General features: G+C 39.9%; 1 protein-coding gene across 4 annotated transcripts in view; it reads left to right on the top strand.

The window, feature by feature from the left end:
- Positions 1-23,196, top strand: part of ZNF704 (zinc finger protein 704) — a 102,558-nt gene that overhangs the window by 58,602 nt on the left and 20,760 nt on the right. For 3 of the 4 annotated variants that reach the window (XM_005517069.3, XM_088063495.1, XM_088063501.1), the window contains exons 3-7: positions 5,202-5,305; positions 9,352-9,584; positions 13,139-13,239; positions 15,025-15,286; positions 19,896-20,000. In XM_005517069.3, coding sequence (XP_005517126.2) covers positions 5,202-5,305; positions 9,352-9,584; positions 13,139-13,239; positions 15,025-15,286; positions 19,896-20,000 — 805 coding nt within the window. The remainder of the gene's footprint in view (positions 1-5,201; positions 5,306-9,351; positions 9,585-13,138; positions 13,240-15,024; positions 15,287-19,895; positions 20,001-23,196) is intronic. The other variant, XM_088063508.1, reaches the window with a different exon arrangement.

A 23,196-nucleotide genomic window follows, 5' to 3' on the forward strand; every position in this document is an offset into this window, starting at 1 on the left:
TTCTTCATCAAGATGTTTTTGCCTTTAATGATGAATTGAAGAAAATGAAAATATTTTTATTTTACCTGTAAAATGTAGTTTAGGATTTTTACTCCTAAAGTGTGCTTCTGTTATTACTAGTACACTGATTACAATGCTTTATTATATGCTGAATCATATTTTGGTGTCAAAAGCTTCTAACAACACGTTTATCAGTATTGATGCAGTGCTCAGTATGACATTACCTGTGTGATATGGCTATAGCCAAGTGATCAGACTCAGGTTTCAGAGGTATCTTTATGAGAATTTAGCACATGTAAGTGTGGGAGAGAGAGAGCAATTTAAATATAGTGTTATTTTTTCCCAGTTATAGATTATTAATGCACACATATTTATATGGTACTTCTTACAAAAGGCCCAAGTGTTTTGTGAACCACTGTCATAAACTGAATTTTGGGTGGAGGACAGTAGACAGTTAACATGGAATAACAGCCTTTTTGTGCTTGTTTGCTTCTCTTCTTATCAATCCTAGTTACTTTTTTATTATTATTATGCCCCTCTAGTGAGGTTAGCAGTAAGAAACAGATAAACACTTGACTATGCTAAAACAAAGGAAAATGCAAGCCTTTTAGTGAATCTGAATGTTTAGGGCCTATGGGCTTCAGATGGTTATTGTTTATAAAGCAGAATAAGGAAAGGCAGGCTCAACAATGCTGGAAAGTAGGTGTTGTGATTCTAGAGAAGAAGGTTGGTTCTGTGGCCATCAACTTTTATAGCAAACATCCTTGTTGTGCTACTTGCAATAACTTGAAGTTATTGCACATATCATTCCCTTTCCCCTCCCTGGGGCTCTTCTTGTGGTGTTGCAGTTTCTACCTCCTTGCAGCATGGTCCTGCCAGCCGCAGGATGCTGCTCTTCCTCTTGTTTGATGGGAGTGGAACCCTGGTGAGGAAACACTGCCTGGCCCACACTCAGGCTGTGCTGAGGCAGCCCTGGAGTGTAAGAGAGCCCTTTCAACACAGTGAACCAGTGCCTCATTGCTTTTAGCCTTGCTGCACTGGGGTCAGAGGTTTCTGGTCGGGGAACTAACTAACTGAAAGCTTTGGAGTTGTGAGCAGGGAAAATTAATTTTTTTTTCTTTGCTTCAAGTAAACTTGGTTGTGCTCTTCAGTAGGGTCAATTTTATCAAAAGTACCTGCTACCACTACCACTTTCTCTGTTCTGCTCTGGAGAATATTCTCCAGTACCCTTAAAATATGCTTGGGTAAAGTACTGACTTAAAATTCAGTCTTTCCAAGAGGAAGGACTGCAGACTTTTTGATCTAAGCCAGGCAAGTAATCAAGTGTAGTCTCAAGACTTAAAAACTAGAAAAAAATTTGTATTTCTAAAGATTTATTTGAGAGCAAGTCTTCAAAAATAGAAGAAAAATAGAACTATCCTATAGGTGTGTTAAGATGGGAATAATACTTAGTAGGGAGTTTGAAGTTAACAGTGGCCAGGAGCTGGCAGAGGAAATGGGAGAGTAGGAGATTGGATGTTGCATTGATTTGGAACACTTGCCTATCTTTGGACGTGTCTTGGACCTTCTTTTTCTCATCTTTTGGAGTTTAAACCCAGCCTTTCCTTGTAAAGAGCTGTGACTGGGGAGACTGTGATGGTTGGTTAACACTGACAAATTATTATCAAAAAGGCAATAAATTCATCAGCAAAATCAAAGAAAGGGTTGATCAAGAGTAAGTGTAGTCTGATTGGCCTTGACTGTTAAAGAAAAGGCCACTTTTAATTGCCAAGCTTTTAATTGCAGGGATCCAGTGAAACCACTCTCCCTGCTGAGGAAGTAGGGAGACTTGAAACGGTGAGAACTGGGATTGTGTTACAAGGTCTACCTCCAACTGTAGAGCTGTAACTTCTACTCTGATATCTCAGCTGAATCATTGTAATTTGGCTATTTTGTGTGTTTGGATTTACAAACACTTGGAAAGAAAGGATCCAAAACTGCTTGGTTCTCAAATGCAGACTGGACTGACACAAATACATCCATACAAAAGTTGGGAGATGACATTTGGAGACTGGGATGTGAGGTTAGAGAAAAGAAGAAATCTTAATAGTTGATGTAGTAGATGATCTTACAACTGATTTAAATTTCGTTACACCTAATAACAGTAACATCAGGGCTTATGATTTCAGTCCACAGAAAATCGCCTTAGCAATGGTGGATAACTGTTTTGGGAACAAGTAATGCGTAACAAACAAGTTATTTTCCCCTCTGACTCCAAATAGTGTTGAACAGCTGTATGCAGGTTCAGCTTACCAGCAGAGAAAGCGTGAAAGTACTGGGACAGTCTTAAGGCATCCACTCACATGTGATGCTGACTAAATGCAGATGGCTTAAGTGATTGCAGTCTTCAGTTTTATGCCTTGCCTGTATCTTAAAGGCTGCTGCTGCAATGCTGGCTGAGTGATATATGAAATATGTGTGTTTACATTTATGAGCCAAACTGTAAGAATGGAGCAGAGTCACGTAAGCTGGTACTTGTAGCTGCTAAAATTCTTGTGGCTGGAAAGTATGAGTGGAGTGTTCTGGTTTGCAGGATGCATTTGAGGAGCAATAAATAGTAAAAATGACTGTCATTCAAAATGGGCAGAGAAAAAGTCCAAAGTTTGTTTTACTTGGGCTGTGAGCCTGTTAAATTGGATCAGGAAGAAAAAAAGATTCCAGTAATTGCAAGAGTGTGGTTTAGCATGGCTAGTAAGGATTCTCATGACTATTCCTGTTCTTTGCCTGCTTGTGAAAATTTTCACCTTAGGCACAGATGCCAATGCTGACAATTTTTGAATATTGTAAAATTATTTGGAGCAAGGGTTGTGTTTTCAAAACAGTAGTGCTTATCATTGTAGAGGAGAGAAAAACCATCAGAAGAACTAGAAGAAGTTAATTATAAACTCCTTGGGGAAACTTTGGGATTAGCTCCTGTTCTAGACTAACATCTTGACACCAACTTGGCAAACACTTGCAACAACTGCTGTAGTGTGATTTTGCAACTCTGCAGAGGCCTGTATGGGAACATGTTAGTCCTGTTGCCACACACACGGAAGAGCCTTGTTGGAAGGCCAATTGCAAACACTAGGGATTGGCTTCTCCATCTTACCAGGAACTTTTGCTCATTTTGTCCTCATATGTTGCAGAAATACAGACAGTAATGGTTCATTCACAACTGGATAGTCAGAGGGGCAGTTGGTGTAGTCTGGCAGGAGTGAGCTACAGAGCACATAAAGCCTTCTCAGAAACTAGATTTTCATACTGGATATTAGCTAATTGGAAAATCATCTGGCAATGTTGGTCTTGAGAAAGTGTAGCCATCTCCATGTCAGCCCCGAGGAAGGGTCTTCTGAGCCCAGAGGAATTTGGCATTCTGAGTGAAACACTCCTCTGCAGGCACAAGTAGCTAATGGGTGACAGATTCAGGATTCAGCTGATTATAGCAGATAGCCAAGACCTTTCCAGTACTTGATGATGACCATATGGCTGCTGTGCTCTTTGCAAAAGCCTTGGCTGGGGGAGAGAAGGGTTTTCTACAGATATAATCAGAACACAGCAGGCACCATCATCAATGTTTCAGTTCCAGGCACTGATGTGTTGCAAAAGACAGTTGTGAGAGTTAAGCTGTTTTGTAGTGTGGGAGAGTGTTCATCAGCATCTGTGTGGGTCCTTGCATCAGCCAGAAAGCAGCTGTGAACCATTTCATGGACAAGTTCAAGGTTTGCTCAGTAAAATATCAAGAGCCTTTGACTGTAGTATAGCTTTCAGTTAATGAACCTTCCACCTGATGGGTGAGATAGGATTCCAGAAAAGGGAGTGCACCCAGCACATCCTGTTCCTCTTGGTGACTTAGAGTTGATGGGAAACAGCAGGTAGCTGACCACTTCTTGTCTTGGGCTTTAAATTAGACTTAACCTGATATGTTCAGCAGAGCTCCTGGCAAGGCACAGAGACATCTCCAGAGACCCAGAAAGCAGAATACAGGGGGAGGAAGTGTCTTTTTGTAAGAACAAAATTAACTTGATCTCTAGGAATTGAGAAGATGATTTTGGATGATCAGTCATATGTTTGAAAGCAAACGTTTTCAAAAAATTGTCTGCTTTGATTCCACCCACAAGGTGGAAATCCCACAAGGATTTCCAATGCACAAGGATGGAAAGCAGAAGTCTGCTAAATGTAGTGGGTTTGGTAGTTTTATTTTGGTGCATTGACTCCTTAGAAATTTTACATTGACAGAGAGTTACTCTTGGGTAAAAAAGCCAGAATATTATTTTTACAGACAAAAAAAAGTTTCCTTCATTGCCTAAAAAATCCCCATGACACCTTGAGGAATGGATCACTGAATCCTGGTTCCTGTCCATTGTCCAAGTCTTCTCTTCCTCTCCCTGGAAAGCTGGCTGCTCTCGTTTCCCTTATTACCCATTCTCCATGTCCTCTCCTCTGACTTACACAGGTTCCCAGCAAGACTAGTCTGAGGCAGCAATGGCTCCTGTGCCATCATGCTGGTTCAGACACCCATCACACCCACAAAATAACCTTCTCTCTCCCTTTCTCTCCCCTACCCTTCTACGCCTCCTGAATTGTTTTTATGCCAGTTTCCTAATTACTTAAAATATTTGGTTTTTAATCTTACCAAAAATATGGGAAAAAATTATGATCAGTCTTTTGGAGAATATGGGAATGTTAATAGTGTTAAGCAGAAACAATGAATTGACATCCCTTAGTTCCAGTTCACAGTTTTTCTTTACCCTACAGAGACTAATGTATGTTGTTAATGTTGCCAGTAATTTTGCATCTCTATGTCTTCATCCAAGAAAACGAAAACTACCTTAAGAGCATATTTAGCTCTAAGAATATGAGTAGCTGAAATTCTAAAAATAAAAAAGGAACAAAGTCAAAGTTATAGAGAGTCACAGTAATCCTGAAAATTTTATACAAAGATGTATTCTGTTTTCCCACTTCTATTTACACTGAGTTAGTTTGCTTGTAGAAGCCTCTTGATATGCTCAGGTTGCCAGAAAACTAATGCTTGGAGAACTCTGTGCAGCAGCTTGTTTTTGTTAATGTGCTGGCTTAGGATTTGGGCTGGTATTAAAAAAAAAAACAAAAAGAAAAAAAAAACACTAAAAAAATTCAATATTTGTTGATGTGTTTCCTGCCTCCCACTCACTGTGTTTCAGGAAATCTTCAGAAGAACTGGACATGGATAAAGTAACAGCAGCCATGGTACTCACCAGTTTATCCACCAGCCCTTTGGTCCGCAGCCCTCCTGTCCGACCCAATGGTAAGCCTTTGGAGCCAGGGGCTGTGGGAAGGGGTGCCAGGGTCCTTTATTGGGGGACTTGTTTCCAGGAATTGTGGCCATGGTGTAGAATAAACGGTGAGTGGCTGTCTTCTGGTATGTTGGGGATCATACTGAGTTTTGCTCCAGATACCCATTCCATAAATGGGATATGAGCACTTCAAAAAGTCTCTTGACCTCACTGAAACCATTAATATTTCAAAGAGCTTGTTTGCATTTGCATACGTAAAGTCCTAGAATTGTAGAACAGTTAGGATTGGGAAAGACTTCTAAGATCACCAAGTCCAACCATCAAGCTGGCACCACCACCATGTTCACTTCTAAATCGTGTTCTGAGTGCCATATCCAGGAAACATGATAGCAGTTGTTAGTTATTGTCATCTACTCCATGGAAATGAGATCAGATTTTACCCAAAACCAAAATAAGGCAAAGAACTTCTGGATCACAGCCCTTGGCTGAGAGGCCCTGCAGTAACAATCCATACAGCAAGAGATCTGCTTCTCTCTGCACCTCCAATTCCTGTGCTGTGTGTGACTCTCTGATGATCTTTCATCAAACCCATAATCTGTTTAAAGACTACTTCATTCATGGTATAGCAGAAGACACACAAATAAAAATAAGTATAAAAAGTTTCAGGTAATGAAGAGATTGCTAATGAAATATAATTGATCTATGCAAGATTGACTGGAGTTACAATAAATTTTTAGGAGTGTTTTATTTTAAGGAATAATTTAAATTAGGACACCCTTTTCAGGGCACCTCAGCATTGTTTGTATGACAGACTTTTCTTACTCACTTGTAAATGCTGAAAAAAACACTAGATGGTCTACTATCATTAATTGGAAGATTGAAGAATACTTGCTTTTCTTCATGGGAACAGGCATGAGCCACTGTAAAAAGTTAAAGGGATTCATAGCAAATATCAATGCTGTGGGTTTTCCATTTATTTTCAGGAAATGTAAGTTTTATCCATTTAGTTGGAATTCTGGCCATGAATGCCCATGACCTTTGTTCATGCGCTTTCTAGTGTTGAAAGCCAGAAGTGTTTATTGGAGTGCCACTGCTCTGAGGAGCCCTGGGAAACCTCAGGCAGTGACATCCCTGGTGACTGTCACGCTTCAGGACAGGATGTTGCCAGCCCCTGGGAAAGGTCAGCAGAAGGGTAAAAGCACACCTGCTTTCCAGCTGCTCAGCTCACAGACAGAACTACAGCTGAAAATGGATCTGTGCTTGATGTGGCAGGCAGGGATTTGGTGTGGCCAAGGCACATATGTGTCCCCTGCTGCATCCCTGTCCTGGGGAGCTGCTCTGCTGTGGGCGAAGCAGTATCTGCCACCTTAGACAGTCTGAGCAGGTGACACTTGCCAGGAGCAGTAGCGCATGTTAGCTGCAGCTGTCGATTGGAAAGATCTTCCAAACAAGACTTTTGAATTGCTAATAGGCAAATGGTGGCTGTTTAACTGCCTTTGATATTTCTTAGCATAGACTGAGTGCTCTTTGATATTTCTTCATATAGCTTGTCGGCTTCTTTCCCAAAATCTGGGAAGACTAGCCTGAAAAAGTAATTAATATGTTTTCAGTAGTCACAGGAAAGATTTTGAAACTGGTTTTGGGCACCTTCTCCCTGAATATCTTAGTTTTGCCTTAGTCAAGCCTTACTAAAGACTTAAATAGAAGTCTAAAGACTTAATAATTTAAAGCTTTTTTGCTGTTGCAAGGCTTGGCTCTGATCCTAGTAATACAAGCAACAAATGTATTAGTGATTAGTTTTTTTCTACATGCTTTTCCAAAAAAGGGCAATAAGTAGCAGTATAATTAAAGGACCATTTGTTAAAACAAACGGAATTTTGCATAGAAGAAAAAAAAAAAATAACATTAACGTTAATATTAAAGTCAGATCTGTGCTGGAATTCCTGGGAATGATCACCCATGTGAACTGGATCAGAGTTTGGCCCTTGTTTCTCTGCAACTGAATAATATTTGGTCTGGTTCTCTTTCACACAACTCCAGCAATGTGAAAAGAGCCCCAAAATAAGAGTAAGTTGCATTTATTTATATATTAAACTTCTTTACATTGACAGATTTGTTAGTATGAATGAGAACCAGTGTTTGGTTTCTTCCTATTGTCAACCTCATTCAGTCTTTTCCATGCTACTTTAAAAATATTCTTGATTTACATCTCTTTCTCAGCAACGTGAGAAGCTGTAAGCACTGAGAATACAAAGTACCACCATAACTGTGTCAGAAAGTAGTAATTGAAAGAGCTTTCCTTTGTTTTTCTGAAGACATGGAAACTTTTAGCTGTGCTAAGGTCAGAAGTCGATCCCAGATGTATTTTTTGGCTTTGGCACAAGGCTGAAATACCAAATATTTCAGAGAAACAAAACCCACCTTCATTACAGTCACATGAAGGTTGTAATCGTGAGATAAGAGATGACATTCTCATATGTTAACTTAGGAGCTACCAGAAATGTGTATGTATGTCCTTTTCCAAAGAGGAAGTGGAAGGAGTGGAGGGACAGGATCAATTCCATTTATGCTGTGTGGTCCTGATCAGTAAATCAGTACTGCTGCCTACTCAAGGGGGCACTGTGTTCTGGATTTTTTGAGCAGCTGATGTTAGTCATTAAGGATTTTGTCCAAAACCAACTGAATTAGGAGAAAAAAACCCAAAAATGCATTGGTTTGGGGGTAAGCTTTTGATAGCTCACTTTCTTGCCAATATCAGTAGTTAAATTTATCTGTAAGAAATTGAGAAGGAATGAAGGAGTGACTTCTGCAGATCTTTTAAAGACAGGCACTGGCTTGAAAGGACTTGTCTCACACTTAAATATTGATTCATGAACAGATAAGATGTTATTTGCTTGCCACCTCCAAAGTCAGGTATTGCACAATACTCAGGACCTACAGTGTCATTGGGAAAAGCTTCCGGTGCCTGATTTAGGGAGAAGCCTCACCTAAACCGTTCCTGTGCATTTGCCCAAGCCCTGTGAGAACTTGAGGGTTCTGGCAGAGCTGCCTGTGGCTGCACCCTGGATGTGCTTGGGCCATGCCTTTGCTGAGCTCATGACCTACATACTCCCCTGCTGCCAGGAGCCCTTTAGGGATGGGTGTCTAATGCCTGGGGAGCTCTGCATGTGAAGCATGGCTCAAGCTGTGCCTCAGAGTGCACACGCAGTGCTGTTACTCCCACCCATGGTGCTGCAGAGTGTAAGCTGTGGGTTCAAATGTCTTCTTACCATGTAATGTCAGGAGAGCTGCGCCACTGAGGTGGCAGTTCCTCTAGCGAGTAGGTGTGGAGGTGATCCAGTGTCTGTGTGTTCCACTTCTGAAACCAGATGCCTGTACACCTGTATTTCCCAAGGGATACATACCACCTCATGCAGAGATTCAGGTTAGGCAGAGGCGTTTGTATTGAGAGATTGTAAGAAAACAGAGTGTAACTATGGTTTTCTTTGGTGTTTTACTCTGGGAAGAATGTCATGTTTTTGTGGATCTGCTTAGTGTTCTGGGGCTCAGAGTGTATGTCCCCTCCCCAGTGGATCTCCTGTTGGCCATACAGAGGCTTGGAGCTTGCTTTGGTACCGCACCAGAGTTGTGTGTTCCTGTTGAAAGTTGAGGATATATTTAGAATCATAAAATAGTTTGCATTTGCAAGGACCTTTAAAGGTCAATTTAAATGTTTTCCTTAAATCACACATGCGATATATGACGGTTTATTGCTATTTATGCTTCAGAACAGGTTATCTTTTCAAATGCAACATTTCTGTATGGAAAACTGTTTTGCTGCTTTTGTTTGTTTGTTTGTTTGTTTGTTTATTTTAAATCAAATGAAAATCAAGTGTGGAATACATAATTTGTGTACAGTGGGTTAGATATGGTTGTCCTCTCTACATCCAATGCTTTCACTTTCCTTTACTGAATGTGCGGTTAATTATCAACATGGCATCTAAACCTTAGAAAAAAGAGCTCCTAAGCCCTATCACAATGATACTGTTGTAATAATAGTTTTTCTTGTTCTTGACAGAATCCCTGAATGGATCTTGGAAAGAAGGAGGATTTGTGCCTTCTAGTACCAGCAGCAGTGGATACTGGAGCTGGAACGCTCCCAGTGACCAGTCCAACCCATCCACCCCATCTCCACCTCTGTCAGCTGATAGCTTCAAAGCTTTTCGGACACCTTCCCAGCCAGATGATGGTATTGATGAAGGTGAAACAAGCAACCTTCTCTTCGATGAACCCATTCCTAGGAAGAGAAAGGTTAGCCTCGTGTTAAATGTCCATACCCACGGGTAGATAGGATGTTGGTAGGCTGGTTTTGTTGTGAGAAAGGAACGGGTCACCCAAATACCTCTGCTTGTGTATCCTTCCTTGTCATCCATTTAACACAGTCACTGTGTTTCATTCAACATGGTCACCTCCTGCACACACACGCTGCCATCAGCGCCACATATTTCCTGCCAGATGGTGAGGTGCTGCAGAGCCTCCTGCTCAGAAAACACTAGAGTGGTTTCCAGAAGGTGTTGCCTCTGGCCATTCAAGGGATTTCTGTCCTACTTTGACAAATTCTCTGTGTGCAGGATGCAACAGGCAGCCTTTACATGTCATCACAAAAACTGACTATGGCCTTAATACTCCTTGTTCCCTGAAAGTGCTGTTTGTCTGACAGCATGTCAGATACCTTAATACTGTGAAGGTTTCTCTGCACAAACATATGGAGTGCAAAAAGGAGAGAGAGAGCTCAAACCCGATGGCTTTTGATATAGTATTAGCATTAGCCAAATTTATCCTCAGTTGAAGTACAAAAGAGGCTAAATAAAACATGACACTAAAAAAAAAAAGGTCCAAAACTAACCCCAAAAAAGCACCATTGCTAGCCAGCAAGCTTCTCCGTAAGGAAAGAAAACAAAGAAATGGCACTAGTCCAAGTCTCCTTCCCAACACAACAGGACAGATTTTACATAGCAAGATGTAAAAAGGCTTTTTGTAAGAATTAAAATCAGAGAATTTATTCCCTTAGTGATTTTGTTTCTGGCTCAGTCTGAGACAGTTAATTGATTCATCACCAGCAGGAAGAAGTTTTAATGATTGTTTAAACCTGTTCAGATTTATCCTCTTGCTCCAGAAGCTGCTTATTTGCTGACCCATGTGGTTCTTCCCTTGTTCATGGGAAAGGGGTGAAAATCTTTGTGCATCTTGCTAAGAAGGAAAAATTATTTTGGAGGACACCTTTGTTATAATGAATTAGAAACTGGAGCTGAGCGTTGCACTTAACAGAGTCAATCTGGGGGTGTGTGGGACAGGAGGAGTAGGAGTGCAGAAGTGTCTTCGTTTGCCTTTTACTTCTCAGTTAACCTTCACCTTATTAGCACCACTCTTACTGCTCAGCTGTGATGAGACAGATGGGTTTGCAGCTGCTGTCTTTATTGTTTTCTAAGTTGCATTCAAATATTTCTATTTATGTACCCACCATAGGTCTATTACACTATCTCTTCTGGTTCACAGGGATTTTGCTTTGTATGGCAAATGTTTTATTTAGATAAACAGTAATATTCCATGCCAAACTTGGTTTTAAAAATTAACTTACTTTCCTGCAGTTTTTTTTCTTTATTCTGGCTCCAGCATTGTACTTGATCTGAGTACAAGTTAGCATCTTTAGAAGTTGAAACAAAAATATTCAGGCCATTTCTTCTTCAGGGCTGCAAAAGTCAGAAGGAGTAAACCTGGAAATAAAGTGATTGATAACTTTACTATGTGTTTAAAAGTTTCCTCTAAGGTAGTTATTCCTCACCAAACCATTTATGTTCCATTATTTTCTTAAATAAAACATTAAGCCTGAATAGGTATTTTTTGGAAAGGAAATTGAGGAAATGTAAGCATGTTCTTTATTTCTACTGGGTGAGCTTTCACCTGATTATATTAAAAGTGCGTTGGGTTTTGCAAACTCCTACCACTGACAATAAATCCAAAACCACAGTGGTGCTAGGAGACTGATTTTACCATCAAACTGGGGATGGATGTTAAACCATTCTGTGTTCATAAAGATGCATGTGGTGTTTATGATGTCATATTGGAATTCCTAGGATGTCAGTTATAAACATGGCCTTCATCTTGTTTTCACAGGTGGTGGTTGGTTGTGTGTTTTTGAGCTGATAATAGTATTTAGTATTATATTATGTAAGTAAGAAAAGTATGAATCAGAATTGCTAGATTATATTGAATATGAGAAAAGAAAAAGAGTTCTGTATCTATTTAACTGATAGTTGTATTATCAAATAAAAAAATAGGCAATTTTTGTGCAATTTATTCCAAAGTAGAAGTTTTTCATACAACCAGTATGATCAGGTACCTCAAATCTCAAAGCCCTAAGCATTCAAACTTCAAAACAGGAGATGTTAGACTTCAGGGAACTATGAGAACATGATACTACAATCAACTTGTATTTTAAACAGCCCATCAGCTGTGATTTTTTTTTAAAGTTATATTCTAATCATTATCTTTCTAGCAAATGCTGAAACTATCTACTGTCATGCATTCCAAAGCGCCCAAATTGAAGAGAGCACCAAGTCAGTTTTTGTTCAAGGCACAGTGAAATGTACTTAACCCTAAGGATGTGCTTGTTTCCACCCCACCCTTTTTTTTAAAAAATTAAGTTTTATATGAGTATATTAATTTATTCTTATATGTAAATAAAATTACAGAATAATACAATATTTTTGATGCTCTTCCTCATGTTAATAATATGTTCTGTAATAATAGAGGAAATTATTTTTGAGAATTACAAGCTATTTAGAATTCTTTTTTTTATTTAAACTGTACAAAATCACTTCCATTTTGGGGTAAAATTAACTTCTAAATATCTCTGGAGTTTGTAACATCTGTATTGTTTTAAGACTACTTTTCTTCAGAGTCTTCAAAATGTTGAAGATTAGCCTAGTGATAGCCTTGTTGGCTGTGCTCTAAATTAATGATAAGTCAGTGGGGATCAATTAAGTTATATTAAGTTATATTAAGAATATAAAAAGGATATTTAAATGAGATTCTACCTGTATTTTTTTAAATATAGCACACAGACAGATAACTTCTTTTCTGAGTAAGGTCCACAGCAGCTTCTGAGTGAAACAAAAGCAGGTTGTGCCAGGTCATGGCAAATATTGACATAACAGAAGCTATGTTTTGCTGGCGCAATATTTTTTTGTGCTGCAAATATCCGGAGCAGAAACATTCATAAGAGATTGCTTTGGAAAGACCTTCATTTAAGAAGGTACCTTGGATTAAGTGAGAAGTCCTCACCAGGGTTTTTTTGAAAGAAGTGGAAGTTTTTATATCATCTACCTCCCTGAGCAGAGGAACTGAAACTTTAAAATGGAAGAGTGCTGACAATGATCAGGGAGAGGTAAATTTTTGTCACAAGCTGCTCTTGCAGCTTTTCACTGGGTTCTCTTGAATTCAGTAGGGTGACACACTCCACAAAAGACTATTAGAACACTGTGAATTTGGAGTCAAAGGCTCTGAACCTTGACACTGTTTTGTAGCTGTTTATCTGGTTTGGGTAGTCTGGGATTTTTTCCAGCTTCATAGAATTACAGAGTCACAGAAATTTTCAGCCCTTAACCCATCACTACCAAGTCCAGCACTAAACAATGTCCCCAGGCAACACATCTACAAGTCTTCTAAATACCTCCAGGGCTGGTGACTCAGCCATTTCCCTGAGCAACCTGTTCCAGTGCATAACAACCCTTTCAGGGAATAAATTTTTCCTAATATCCCTACAACTTCCATACAACTAATGTTGCTTTACTCATAATTTTCAGAACTCCATGAAGGTGATGTTCAAATGCCTGTGGAAGAACTGTGGAAAGGTACTGAGCACAGCTGCAGGGATTCAGAAACACATACGGACCATTCACCTTGGGTAAGAGCGCAGTCTTTTTGGGAGTCTAAAGGATTTGGTCTAGAAGAGGAGCAATTGCCCTTGGCTGGAGAGATGAACTGGATTGCCCTTGGCTTCTCTCTCATATTCCTGTGTTTCTGAGGAAATTGCAGAATAGTGCATCAAGGTGAATGAGCACTTATTCCAACAGCGAGGCACTTTCTTTCCTGAAATTCTGTCAACTTTGCTAGAAGGTCAAATAGAGCTCGGGGTCACACTGCACTTCCCTGTCAGCTGCACTGCTCAGTGCCATTATGTCATATGTGCTGTCTACACATCACATCTGGGATGGCACTCTGTGGTAGACAGGTTCAGGGTCTTACAAGAATACTTTTCAGTTTTGTTTCACATCAGGTCAGGTGCTTGTGCCAGTTCTGAGTTGAATTAATGAAAAAAAAAAAAAAAAAAAAGCAAAAAAACCCACCAAAACCACAAACGACATAAGAAACCTAAAAATAAAAGGAAACTGAGCTGCATGTTGTCATGGTTTAACCCAGACCACAGCTAAGTATAACAAAGCTGTTCACTCACTATCCCCTTCCTTCTGTGGAATAAAGGAATAAAGAGTAAACCTCTTGAGTTGAGGGTTGAGACAAGAACAGTTAAATGGCTTAAACAAAATAAAACACTGATTATAATAATAACAGCTAATAATAACTCTAATACTTCTAAGGAAAGGGGGGAGAGAGAGAGAGAGATAAAGAAACTGAAGAGAAATGAGTGACACACATTACAGTTTCTCACCAGCTGCAAAGATCTGGAGCTCAGGATGGTCTTGAAGAGGTCTGCAGTTACCGTTGGGCTTAAGTGTAAGGCTGTGGGAAACGGAGAAAATCTCTCTCAAAATGCAGTTAGGAATGTTGATTTGTGCTTTATATTATGGGGACATCCTCTTTGTGGTGTGGGAGAGGGAGAATAGCAAAACCTTCCTGGAATTTGCTGGAGTTAGAGTTTTCTGGAAAGAGTACTTGTGGTCAGTGACTGCCTGCATTCTGATGGATGGTACTTCTGGTAGAGCCTTTCAAACCTGCTGGACCTATGTTCTCTCAACAAGTTCTGGTTTGGACTTCAAGACAACATGTAGTCTACTATGAGCTACTGCTTTGACTGGGTTGCTTCACTGTTAGCCTTTGTGCTCAAATGCATATCAGATGAAACTTCAAGGCAATTAAACCTCCTTCATGCCTTCCTTCAATAAGTCTGCTTCTGGAGTGTGGGACCAGAAACTCCTGGCCATGGCAAGCCAGCCCAAATGAGTGCTTTGTCTGTATCTGAGTTGCATGGTGAGACTGTTTCCTAGCAAATTCTTCCGTTACAGAAAGTTACTGTGAATGGCAGCCATAACTATATTTGTCATAATTAAGTAACTTCTGATAAGATTGTGTATTGTTTGCTGTAACATGAGTGAAGTATATCTTGCCTGTGTCTCTTATCATTGCTATGACTTTTGAAGACATAATGCATTGGGATTCTTGTTAACTTTACAATAGATACAAATGAGAAGCTGATACTTGATCTGAAGGAGTCAAACATCTACTCCAAGGTGAGACAATTTGTCAAAAATAACACAGAGAGGGGAAAAAAGTAATTGCTACTCCTTTTCACTTCAGATTACCTGCAGTCAGAATGCAGATAAAGTAGGGAGGGTTGAAACTGCAAATGTTAATTTATCAACAATATGAATATATTCACTCATGCATCTAGAACTTAAAATTTACCTCAGGGTTCTTGCTTTCAATCAATTCTTACTTTTTTCTTTTGATGCAGACGTGTAGGAGAGTCAGACTACAGTGATGGAGAGGAGGATTTTTACTATACAGAAATCAGGCTCAACACAGACTCAGTAGCTGATGGCTTAAGCAGTCTTTCCCCAGTCTCTCCATCTTTAGCGTCTCCTCCTTCCTTTCCCACCCAAGACACAATCCGTCCTGAAACTTCCTGTGCCAAAACCGAGACTAAATTGATGACACCTCTGAGCCGCTCAGCTCCTACCAACCTCTACCTCGTACACACGGACCATGCTTACCAGGTAATACCAGTGGTATGAGCTCCAGTGATTGCACTAATGTCACTAATGTGTAAAAAAAAGTCACATCATGATGTTTGGGTTTTAATGGGCTGAAAGGTTTTCAGAGCATTCAAAGGCATTTCTATTATTTAAATCGAGATGTAGTCTTCTGAGCTTATTGTTTCTTCGTTTGTTTATGTGCCCGCCACAGGCAATGGGTTTTGGGGTGCTATTTATCCAGCCACACATAGATGCATATTTCAGGTTGAGAAGAGTTGATCTGTGTATCTCACTGCCTACATCAGTTCAATTTTCACTGACCATAAGGAGAACCCAAGGTGTTGTGCTTAGATGGGGTTGCCTGCATTGTAAAATTTCCCATCCAGTCAGCTAAATCTCTCCCAGAGTCTTCATCCCAGCTCTGTTTTTATTGAACAAGTACAAGCTCTGCTTGAAGTGTCAAAAAGTACCCAAAGAATGCCAACAACAATTCATTTCCTCTTTTTGTACAGTGTGAGATGTCAGGTTGCAGTTATGAAGTAGAACAGGAAGAATGAAAAAAATATGGGATCTTCCTAATTTTGGAGGTGATGCTGTCCTAAAACATTCCTGCTAAGTTTCAGCAGAAAGCATTAATAATAAAACTGCACTAAAACTTGACATGTTTTGGTCTGGATAGCATAAGAGAAATGAAGAATAGAGGCTTTGAAGTCGTGTGGTCCTTGACCTGCCTATGCACTGGAGAACTGAACTCTGTTAAATTTATCAGATGCAATAACTATCATATATGGCATTGTTCAGATAAAACTTCTGTGGTGTGTTTGGAGCACACCTACTAAAAGGTCAGAGGGAGCTATAGAGAATTCACAGGCTTGTTTTAGACTTTTGTGCATGTTGAAAAGCATGGGTGGAAGCTTGGTATTGCAGGTGGAAGCTGCATCAGGTAGCATGCCAACCTGGGGACTGATGAAACCATAGGAGAAAAACTTGCTTCTCAGTGTAGCTTAAGGCTGCCTCAGAGAGTGAGGCAACAAGTCTAGGCTGGTGACAAGTTTTGCTTCATTTGGGATTTGCAGTCATGAGAGTCTGCCCTGCTGTTCAGAGACCCTCTCAACCCTTTTTTACAAGCAGCCTCTGAGTAAAGCACTTGCCTAAGGAAATCCCAGTTCAAGTGTTTAAAGTCCTTGAATTGGATTTGAATTGATGTATTCCATGATACAAGACTACAAGTGCCTGAGCCCCGTGGGCTTTTCAGGTTGCTCTGGTTTCAATGCTTAATTTCATCAGTGAGGAGTGACAGAGTCCACACTGTTCACAGCTTGCTAATTGGAAGCAGGAGGCAAGGTCCCTGCTCAAGCATTCAGGCTGCCCTGGCAAAGGAAGCAGCTTCAGTAGAGAAGGTCAGTGGTATCCTCTGCCAAGATCACTTCAGCCCTGAAAGAAGGAGCAGGAGGCAGGGTGGAGATTCAGATGTCACTAGCCAGAGAGAAAGTGGAGATTACTTCATTGGGAGCAGCTCAAGGAACTGGGGTAAGGGAGGCTGAATATTGTTAATCACAGGATTCCTGTTAAAAAAAAAAAAGGGGGGGGGCAGAATACAGAACCCAAAGCTTGGTCATAAGAAGAGATGTGGTAATTGCCATTTCCTCTATGACTGAAAAACATCAAATACACTGAGAAAGATATGAGGAAAGTGAGGAAAGTCCTGATGCTCTTCCCTGACCCAGTCCTTTGGGTGAGTAATGATTTAGAAGAATAATTGAAGAAATTCTGGAAAGTACAGCAGTTGAGGCAAATGGCATTGGGGGAATCCCAGAGAAAGATGATGCTAGAACAATATAGGAAGCAAAAGAACAAATCCCTCTGGATTCAAGGAGAGCATTTGATCTTAAAACATATAGGCAGTATTTGTTAAGCTAGAGAGAAATTTACTGTAGGACAAGGAGCTGGAAAGTCACAGAGAACAGCACTGAGTTATTTTGAAAGGGCCTTTGGATGTCGTTAGTGGAGTAAAATGAAAAGCTGTTCTTGGTCCTGATCTCACTTTCATTAAGTCATTTTGGTAATATACAAATACTATAATAAACTTCACTGATAACAGATTTGGGAAGCATCAGCAAAAAGGGAGTTATAGATCAGGCTTACATGACTGGGTGGTCTTAAGAATAATAGGGTTTTGATGCAGTTTAATGTCAGAACATGCAAAGTCCTGAATCTAAGGAAATAATGAGATTTTTCTGCCATAAACTAGGGTAGTTAGAAAATTATGTAAGAAGGAAACCTATGTTCGTTAATTAAGCACAGAATGACCATGAGCCAGCAACAACAGAGCTGTGAAGGGGAAAAAAATAGTTGTCAGCTCTGTTGGAAAAGAAATATCTAGGAGAGACAGAGGTTTTTAATGCCATTCTATAAGAACCCCATATAACTTCAGCTGAAATCCTGAGCTATAGTTCTGGTCAGCCAAACTGGGTGTGATGGGCTCCAACCAGAAGAAATAGAAAGAGACCAGAGAGGACATGGATGGCCTCTCCAGCCCCAGGACTGATACCTCAGGCAGAGCAAGGAACAAGAAGAGGATGGAATTGCTGCCTGGGAAGACAGTGAAAGGACAAGCATGAGAGGGGAAGAGGATTGTTTTGGCCTGTTTCAGATATAAGGGTAATGTTGGCACAAATAAATAAATACAAAGTATTCATTGATATATTTTGATTGGCAGTTGAATAATTGGCAATAATAATCTTGGTCTCTAAGAAAATTGAGGTTGGGATATAGAAATTTTTCAGTTGGTTGTAATGTTATAGTCCCTTACCTTATGGAGGAGATTGACTGAAATGTTAGCCTGGAAAAGCTGACTGTTCACATCTGGGAAACAAGTGAACAAGGTGATTTACTAAGTATGATCATGTCTGAGGTAAATAGGCACTGAGAAAAAGGAACTGAGCACTATGGTATTTTAAACAACTGCAAATTGCATCAATTTTAAACTTCATGTTTCTTTATAAAACTATTGCTTGTACCTGTTAAATTTAGCTACAGGCAGGCTCTTTTAGCACCTAGGATTTCCCTTCCAGGTCTTATTGAAATACCTGAGCAAGTTGCTATGCTGACCCTGGGTTTGAGCTGCCATCATTGTGGGATGCTGAGCAGAGGCAGTGCTGCCTTACTGCTCATCCAGCTCTCTCCAGTTCTTGCTGTCTGGAGCTCTGTGGTCATTCACTCCTTCCCATTTGAACAGGGTTATGATGAAGAACTACTTGGTACCACTGATGTTGTCAAATTGTTCTTGATGCCTTTCAGAGAGGTTTTTATATTTTATGGAGCTCAGTGGATGTTTGCTCTGCATGTCTATGTGGAGTCTCTTGGAACTATCAGCAGCTTGGCAGCCCACAGAGCATTGCTGCCCTACACAGAGGCGGCTGGTGGTCTCACCTTCCTTTTTCTGGAAGGCTCTAGGGGATTGCTTCAGCCCTTGTCTACTTGGAAAATTATCTTTAATGGAGACTATCAGGTTGTAATTGGTCATAACTCCTCTCTGCCTGGTGGCTCAAGGAAGCACTCTCTTCCTGAAGGAGTGAGACAATTTCAGCAGCCCCAACACAATCACTGCTTAAATGAATGTATTGTCTTATTGTCACGTACAGTCAACTGAAAGGCAGGAATGAAAACTCATTTTAGTAAATTCTTTGTAAGTTTAAACCAAAGAGGGTTGTTTTCTTTTGTGGTGACAACTTGAAATTCAAGGGTCAAAATGAACCTTTGTTCATGCTGACTGCTCACGCTCCTGCTAGGCAGGGTAGCTACACAACTATGAATTTCATGATTCTGAAAATCAAATGGGATTCAAAAAGAGGCTCGCTCATAACCTAGTGAGAAAACCAAAGGAAAGGCACAAGATGAAAAGTGCTCAACAGTTTAAGCTCAGGTTATGGCACTTGTACCCCAAGGCACCACTGCATATTACAGCCCAGATGGGAAGAACCTAGGAGTTCAAGGAGCCCAGGAGTCCTTCGTATGCTTGCTTTAGTTTAGTGTTTCAACAGCTGTGTTTTGAATCAAAAGGATGATTTACAGCTCCTTGTTTTTAATAGGAAAAACTGTTTTAATTGGGATGACTCTTAACAGTTGTCTGATAAATGAGAAATGGCCAACACTTACTGTTAATCACTTCCATCCAAGAAGCCTTGCTATCCACATTAAAATTGTGTAAAACAACTGCTATGAGTTTAATATGGCCTTGTTTATCACTGTGGAACAGGCGCTCATCTGTGAAGTAGTTTTTGCTTCTTGCTGGCATTATTTTAAAAGTTACTTGTATGTGATGTTTTATTTTTTTTATTTTTTTAACATATCTAGCTCTTATGGGTTTTCTATGGAATCTTTTGAGAGCAATCATCTTTCTCTAAACAAAGTTTAGGGACAGTAGGGTATAAAAATAACTCTGTCCCTTCCTTACTAGCTTATCCATGATTATCCTTCTCACAAGGGTAAAAATGCTTGTCACCATGGAGTTTTTTATACCTTACAAAATCTCTCACAGATTTACCATTTCAAGGAATGAAAGATCCTTTGAAATGCTTTGGAAGAGGAATGGTTCTACTTGCTGGAATAATACTTTCTTTTCACACAGGCCACTCCTCCAGTGAACATTCCAGGGTCAGCAAAATTCACTCCCAATGGCAGTAGCTTTAGCATCTCTTGGCAGTCGCCTCCAGTTACCTTCACCGGCATTCCAGTAAGTGCACATTAAAAAAAGGAAAGAAGGGGAGAAAAAAGTTTTTTAGATCTTTTGCTTTGTTTGACAGTGATTAATTATGGAAGTAAATGTGACATAGCAGATACCAAAAAGAAACAAATTAATCAGTGCCTGAGTTGGCCAGCATGGCTGTTTTTAATACCTCTGCAACTCACTTTATCAGTGTCGTTAGGTTATTTTTGCATCAGTGTCTACAAGCAGTTGAATCTATAGTATCTATAGTTGAATCTATAGTTGAATCTGTAGTATTTATGGTATATATTTTTTTAAACTATATGCTTACAAAAGAACATTCTGGTAGGTGCAGAGCCTGGCACTATGTACTTCTTTCTTGTGCTACTAAGAGATTTCTTAAAAAACTATATGGAAAATCAGCCTGGTGATGGTTATGCTAACAGGCCAGTTGGATTCAGGCAGTGGGGCTGTTACCTAAATGAACTCTGAAAATGAAGCATTTTTGAAAGGCAACTGAAAGAAACAATAAAATGAAATGCAAAGTCCCATTTTAGGAGGCTACAAGTATGTAGCCTCTACTGTTGGCAGGAAAATGTTGTTTTATACAGAAAATATGTTCAGTATCTATTGCATTTTGATATTAATACATATTTCAGTTTGACAGCTTTTTAATGAGGATGTATTAGAAGGAAATTCAACACTGACCCATTCTTCAGAAAAGCTGGTGTACATGGCCTAATTCTATTAACAGTGATGCTAAAAATCCTAAGGCATGAACAGGATTGCAGAAATGTGATATTTGCTTAAACACAGAATTGCAGTGTGCCACAGTGTAGGTGTGGTACTATGGGGGGGAGTGAAAAACCTTTATGAAGAGTTGCAAGGAATTCAGCTTGTAGTGTCTGCTGAAAGTAAATGCAAATCACTGTTTATGAGTAATGAGAAATCTTCGCTATGATGAATATAAATAAATATTAATTTAAAGTATCCTCATTTTATGGGAAAGCACTGTTTTAATGATAAATTTATATTCTCTAATCATAAACCTTTTTGATATCGTAACATCTCATGTAGTATTACTCTGTATGAATTTATGAATTTTTAAAGTGTGTTATATAAGGGACATTGCTCACCCAAAGAGCCATATAGCTTTTTTTCTCCTGACAGTGAATATTAGACAAGGCGATAAGAGATACTCTTTCCCTCCCTTCTCTTCACCAAATGAATCTCCAAAGCTTCTTACTGTCAACCTTTGGCAAATCTTGGAGATTTTCTGCAGAGGCTGTGGCATCCTGCAGAGCTGATAAAAATGAAAGTGACTGAATCAATTACACTGCACTCTGCCAATGAATATTTATTAAATTCCATCAAGGAACAACTAACAGTGAAAGACATCATGCTGGCAGCAATTTCAACAAGAGTGCCTTGACAGAGTGTGCTATCTGCAAAGTTCGCTGAGAATTTGATTTCCCAACAATGGGGTTGATACAGAGTAATTATGAAACTGGCTCCTTTTGTGGAATAGCAGAAACTGGTGCCAGGAGTGTTGGGAATCTAAAAACGCAATTAGTCACATTGTAAATCAGACACTTAAGAGGACAGGATTAGACACGTACGCATCGAGTTTGCTTGTTCAGGCAACAATGCTGATCTGTGGCTGTAGAGTGGAGAGTTCTCAATAGAATTTAAGAACTGCTAAATCACTTTCTGAGAATTCGATGGAGATGGCAATGATTTAAGTATAATTTGAAAGTAATCGCAATACAAAAACCTGGGGAAGCAGTGATGCAGAATTATAAGCTGCTCAGGGAACCGTGTGAACTGCCATTATAGCTCTAACAACATTTATAAGGCTGTTTAACAAAGAAAGAAATAATAATAATAAAAAAATCTTCTAGTCAATGTGTTTGCACACATTTGACTACTTTGTCATCAGTGTGATCATTTATGAATTATAAAGGCTTGCCTTTTACTGCCTGCAGTGAAAAATTATGTGCAGTGAGGGTGCAAATGCAAATTTATGTTAAATACCTGTATATTAAATTAAAGTTTTATTTCTGTTTCAAAGTAAATTAGATATTGCTTTACAAAATCAGGGGTATGGCAATTCCCACCCTTACACTGGGTGTAGGTACTTCACTTACATTCAGACTTTCTCCTTCTCTAATCAGGTTTATTTAAGACCAGACTGTGTGACAGAGCCAGCATAACAAACTCATGCAATTGTGACATACGTGGTCCCTGAGATGAGGCACAAATCTGTGGCACCCAAGGGAACCTCAGAGAATAAGTCAAAACCGTTACTTTTTGCTTGACCCTTAATATTTAAGCAAGCCATTTGCTAAAATGGTTTTGGAATACTTTTCTGGCCTGGACAAACCACTGAGCAGGAAAATATTGGATACAGATATGAAAAAGTGCATAGTTCTACACATTTTCAATATAGTCTCCTTTCATGTTTATTTTTTGGCACATACTATAGTGTTTCCCCCTTTCATTCCTGTGGACACTGAATTTCAATTACACTGAGCATTTTCTGCTTTCTGTCCTGGGAACTGGGATGTTCGAAAACCATGAATTGCATTAAGTCCTTGTTTTCAGAAAGTCTTTAGCAGAGCAGCACTGAAAGGCCTCTGTGAATAGGGGTGCACTCATCAGCAAGTAATGGACCACCTCAACCCATAAGTGCTGCTGGATCGGTTTGGCTCAGTATGTGGCTGTTCTAGGCTCAAGAGTATTCACATCTAAACACAAGCATTTATTTAGACATCTTGTTGTCATAAGAGCAGAGAAGTGGCCAAGGTCACTTGGTCAGTTCATCCTGGAGAAGCGGAGCCTGAGGGGAGACCTCACTCCAGTCTGCAACTTCCTTGTGATAGAAAGAGAAAGGGTAGGCACTGATCTCTGCTCTGTGGTGAACAGTGACAAGACCCAAGGGAACAGCCTGAAGTTGTGTCAGGGGAGGTTTCGTTTTGAATATTAGAAAAAGATTCTTGCCCCAGAGGGTGTTTGGGCATTGGAACAGGTTCCCCAGGGAAGTGGTCACAGCACCAGCCTGACAGAGCTCAAGATGTGTTTGGACAGTGCTGTCAGGTACATGGTGTGACTTTTGGTGGTGTCCTGTGCAGGGCCAGGGGCTGGTCTCAATGATCCTTGTGGGTCCAGCCCAGCTCAGGTTATTCTGTGGTTCTGTAATTAGGGGGACCTCCAAAACCCTTTG

The sequence above is a fragment of the Pseudopodoces humilis genome, chromosome 1 (assembly GCF_049639895.1).
Source record: "Pseudopodoces humilis isolate 2021_Gansu_Grassland_sample_001 chromosome 1, ASM4963989v1, whole genome shotgun sequence".
Classification (NCBI taxonomy): domain Eukaryota; kingdom Metazoa; phylum Chordata; class Aves; order Passeriformes; family Paridae; genus Pseudopodoces; species Pseudopodoces humilis.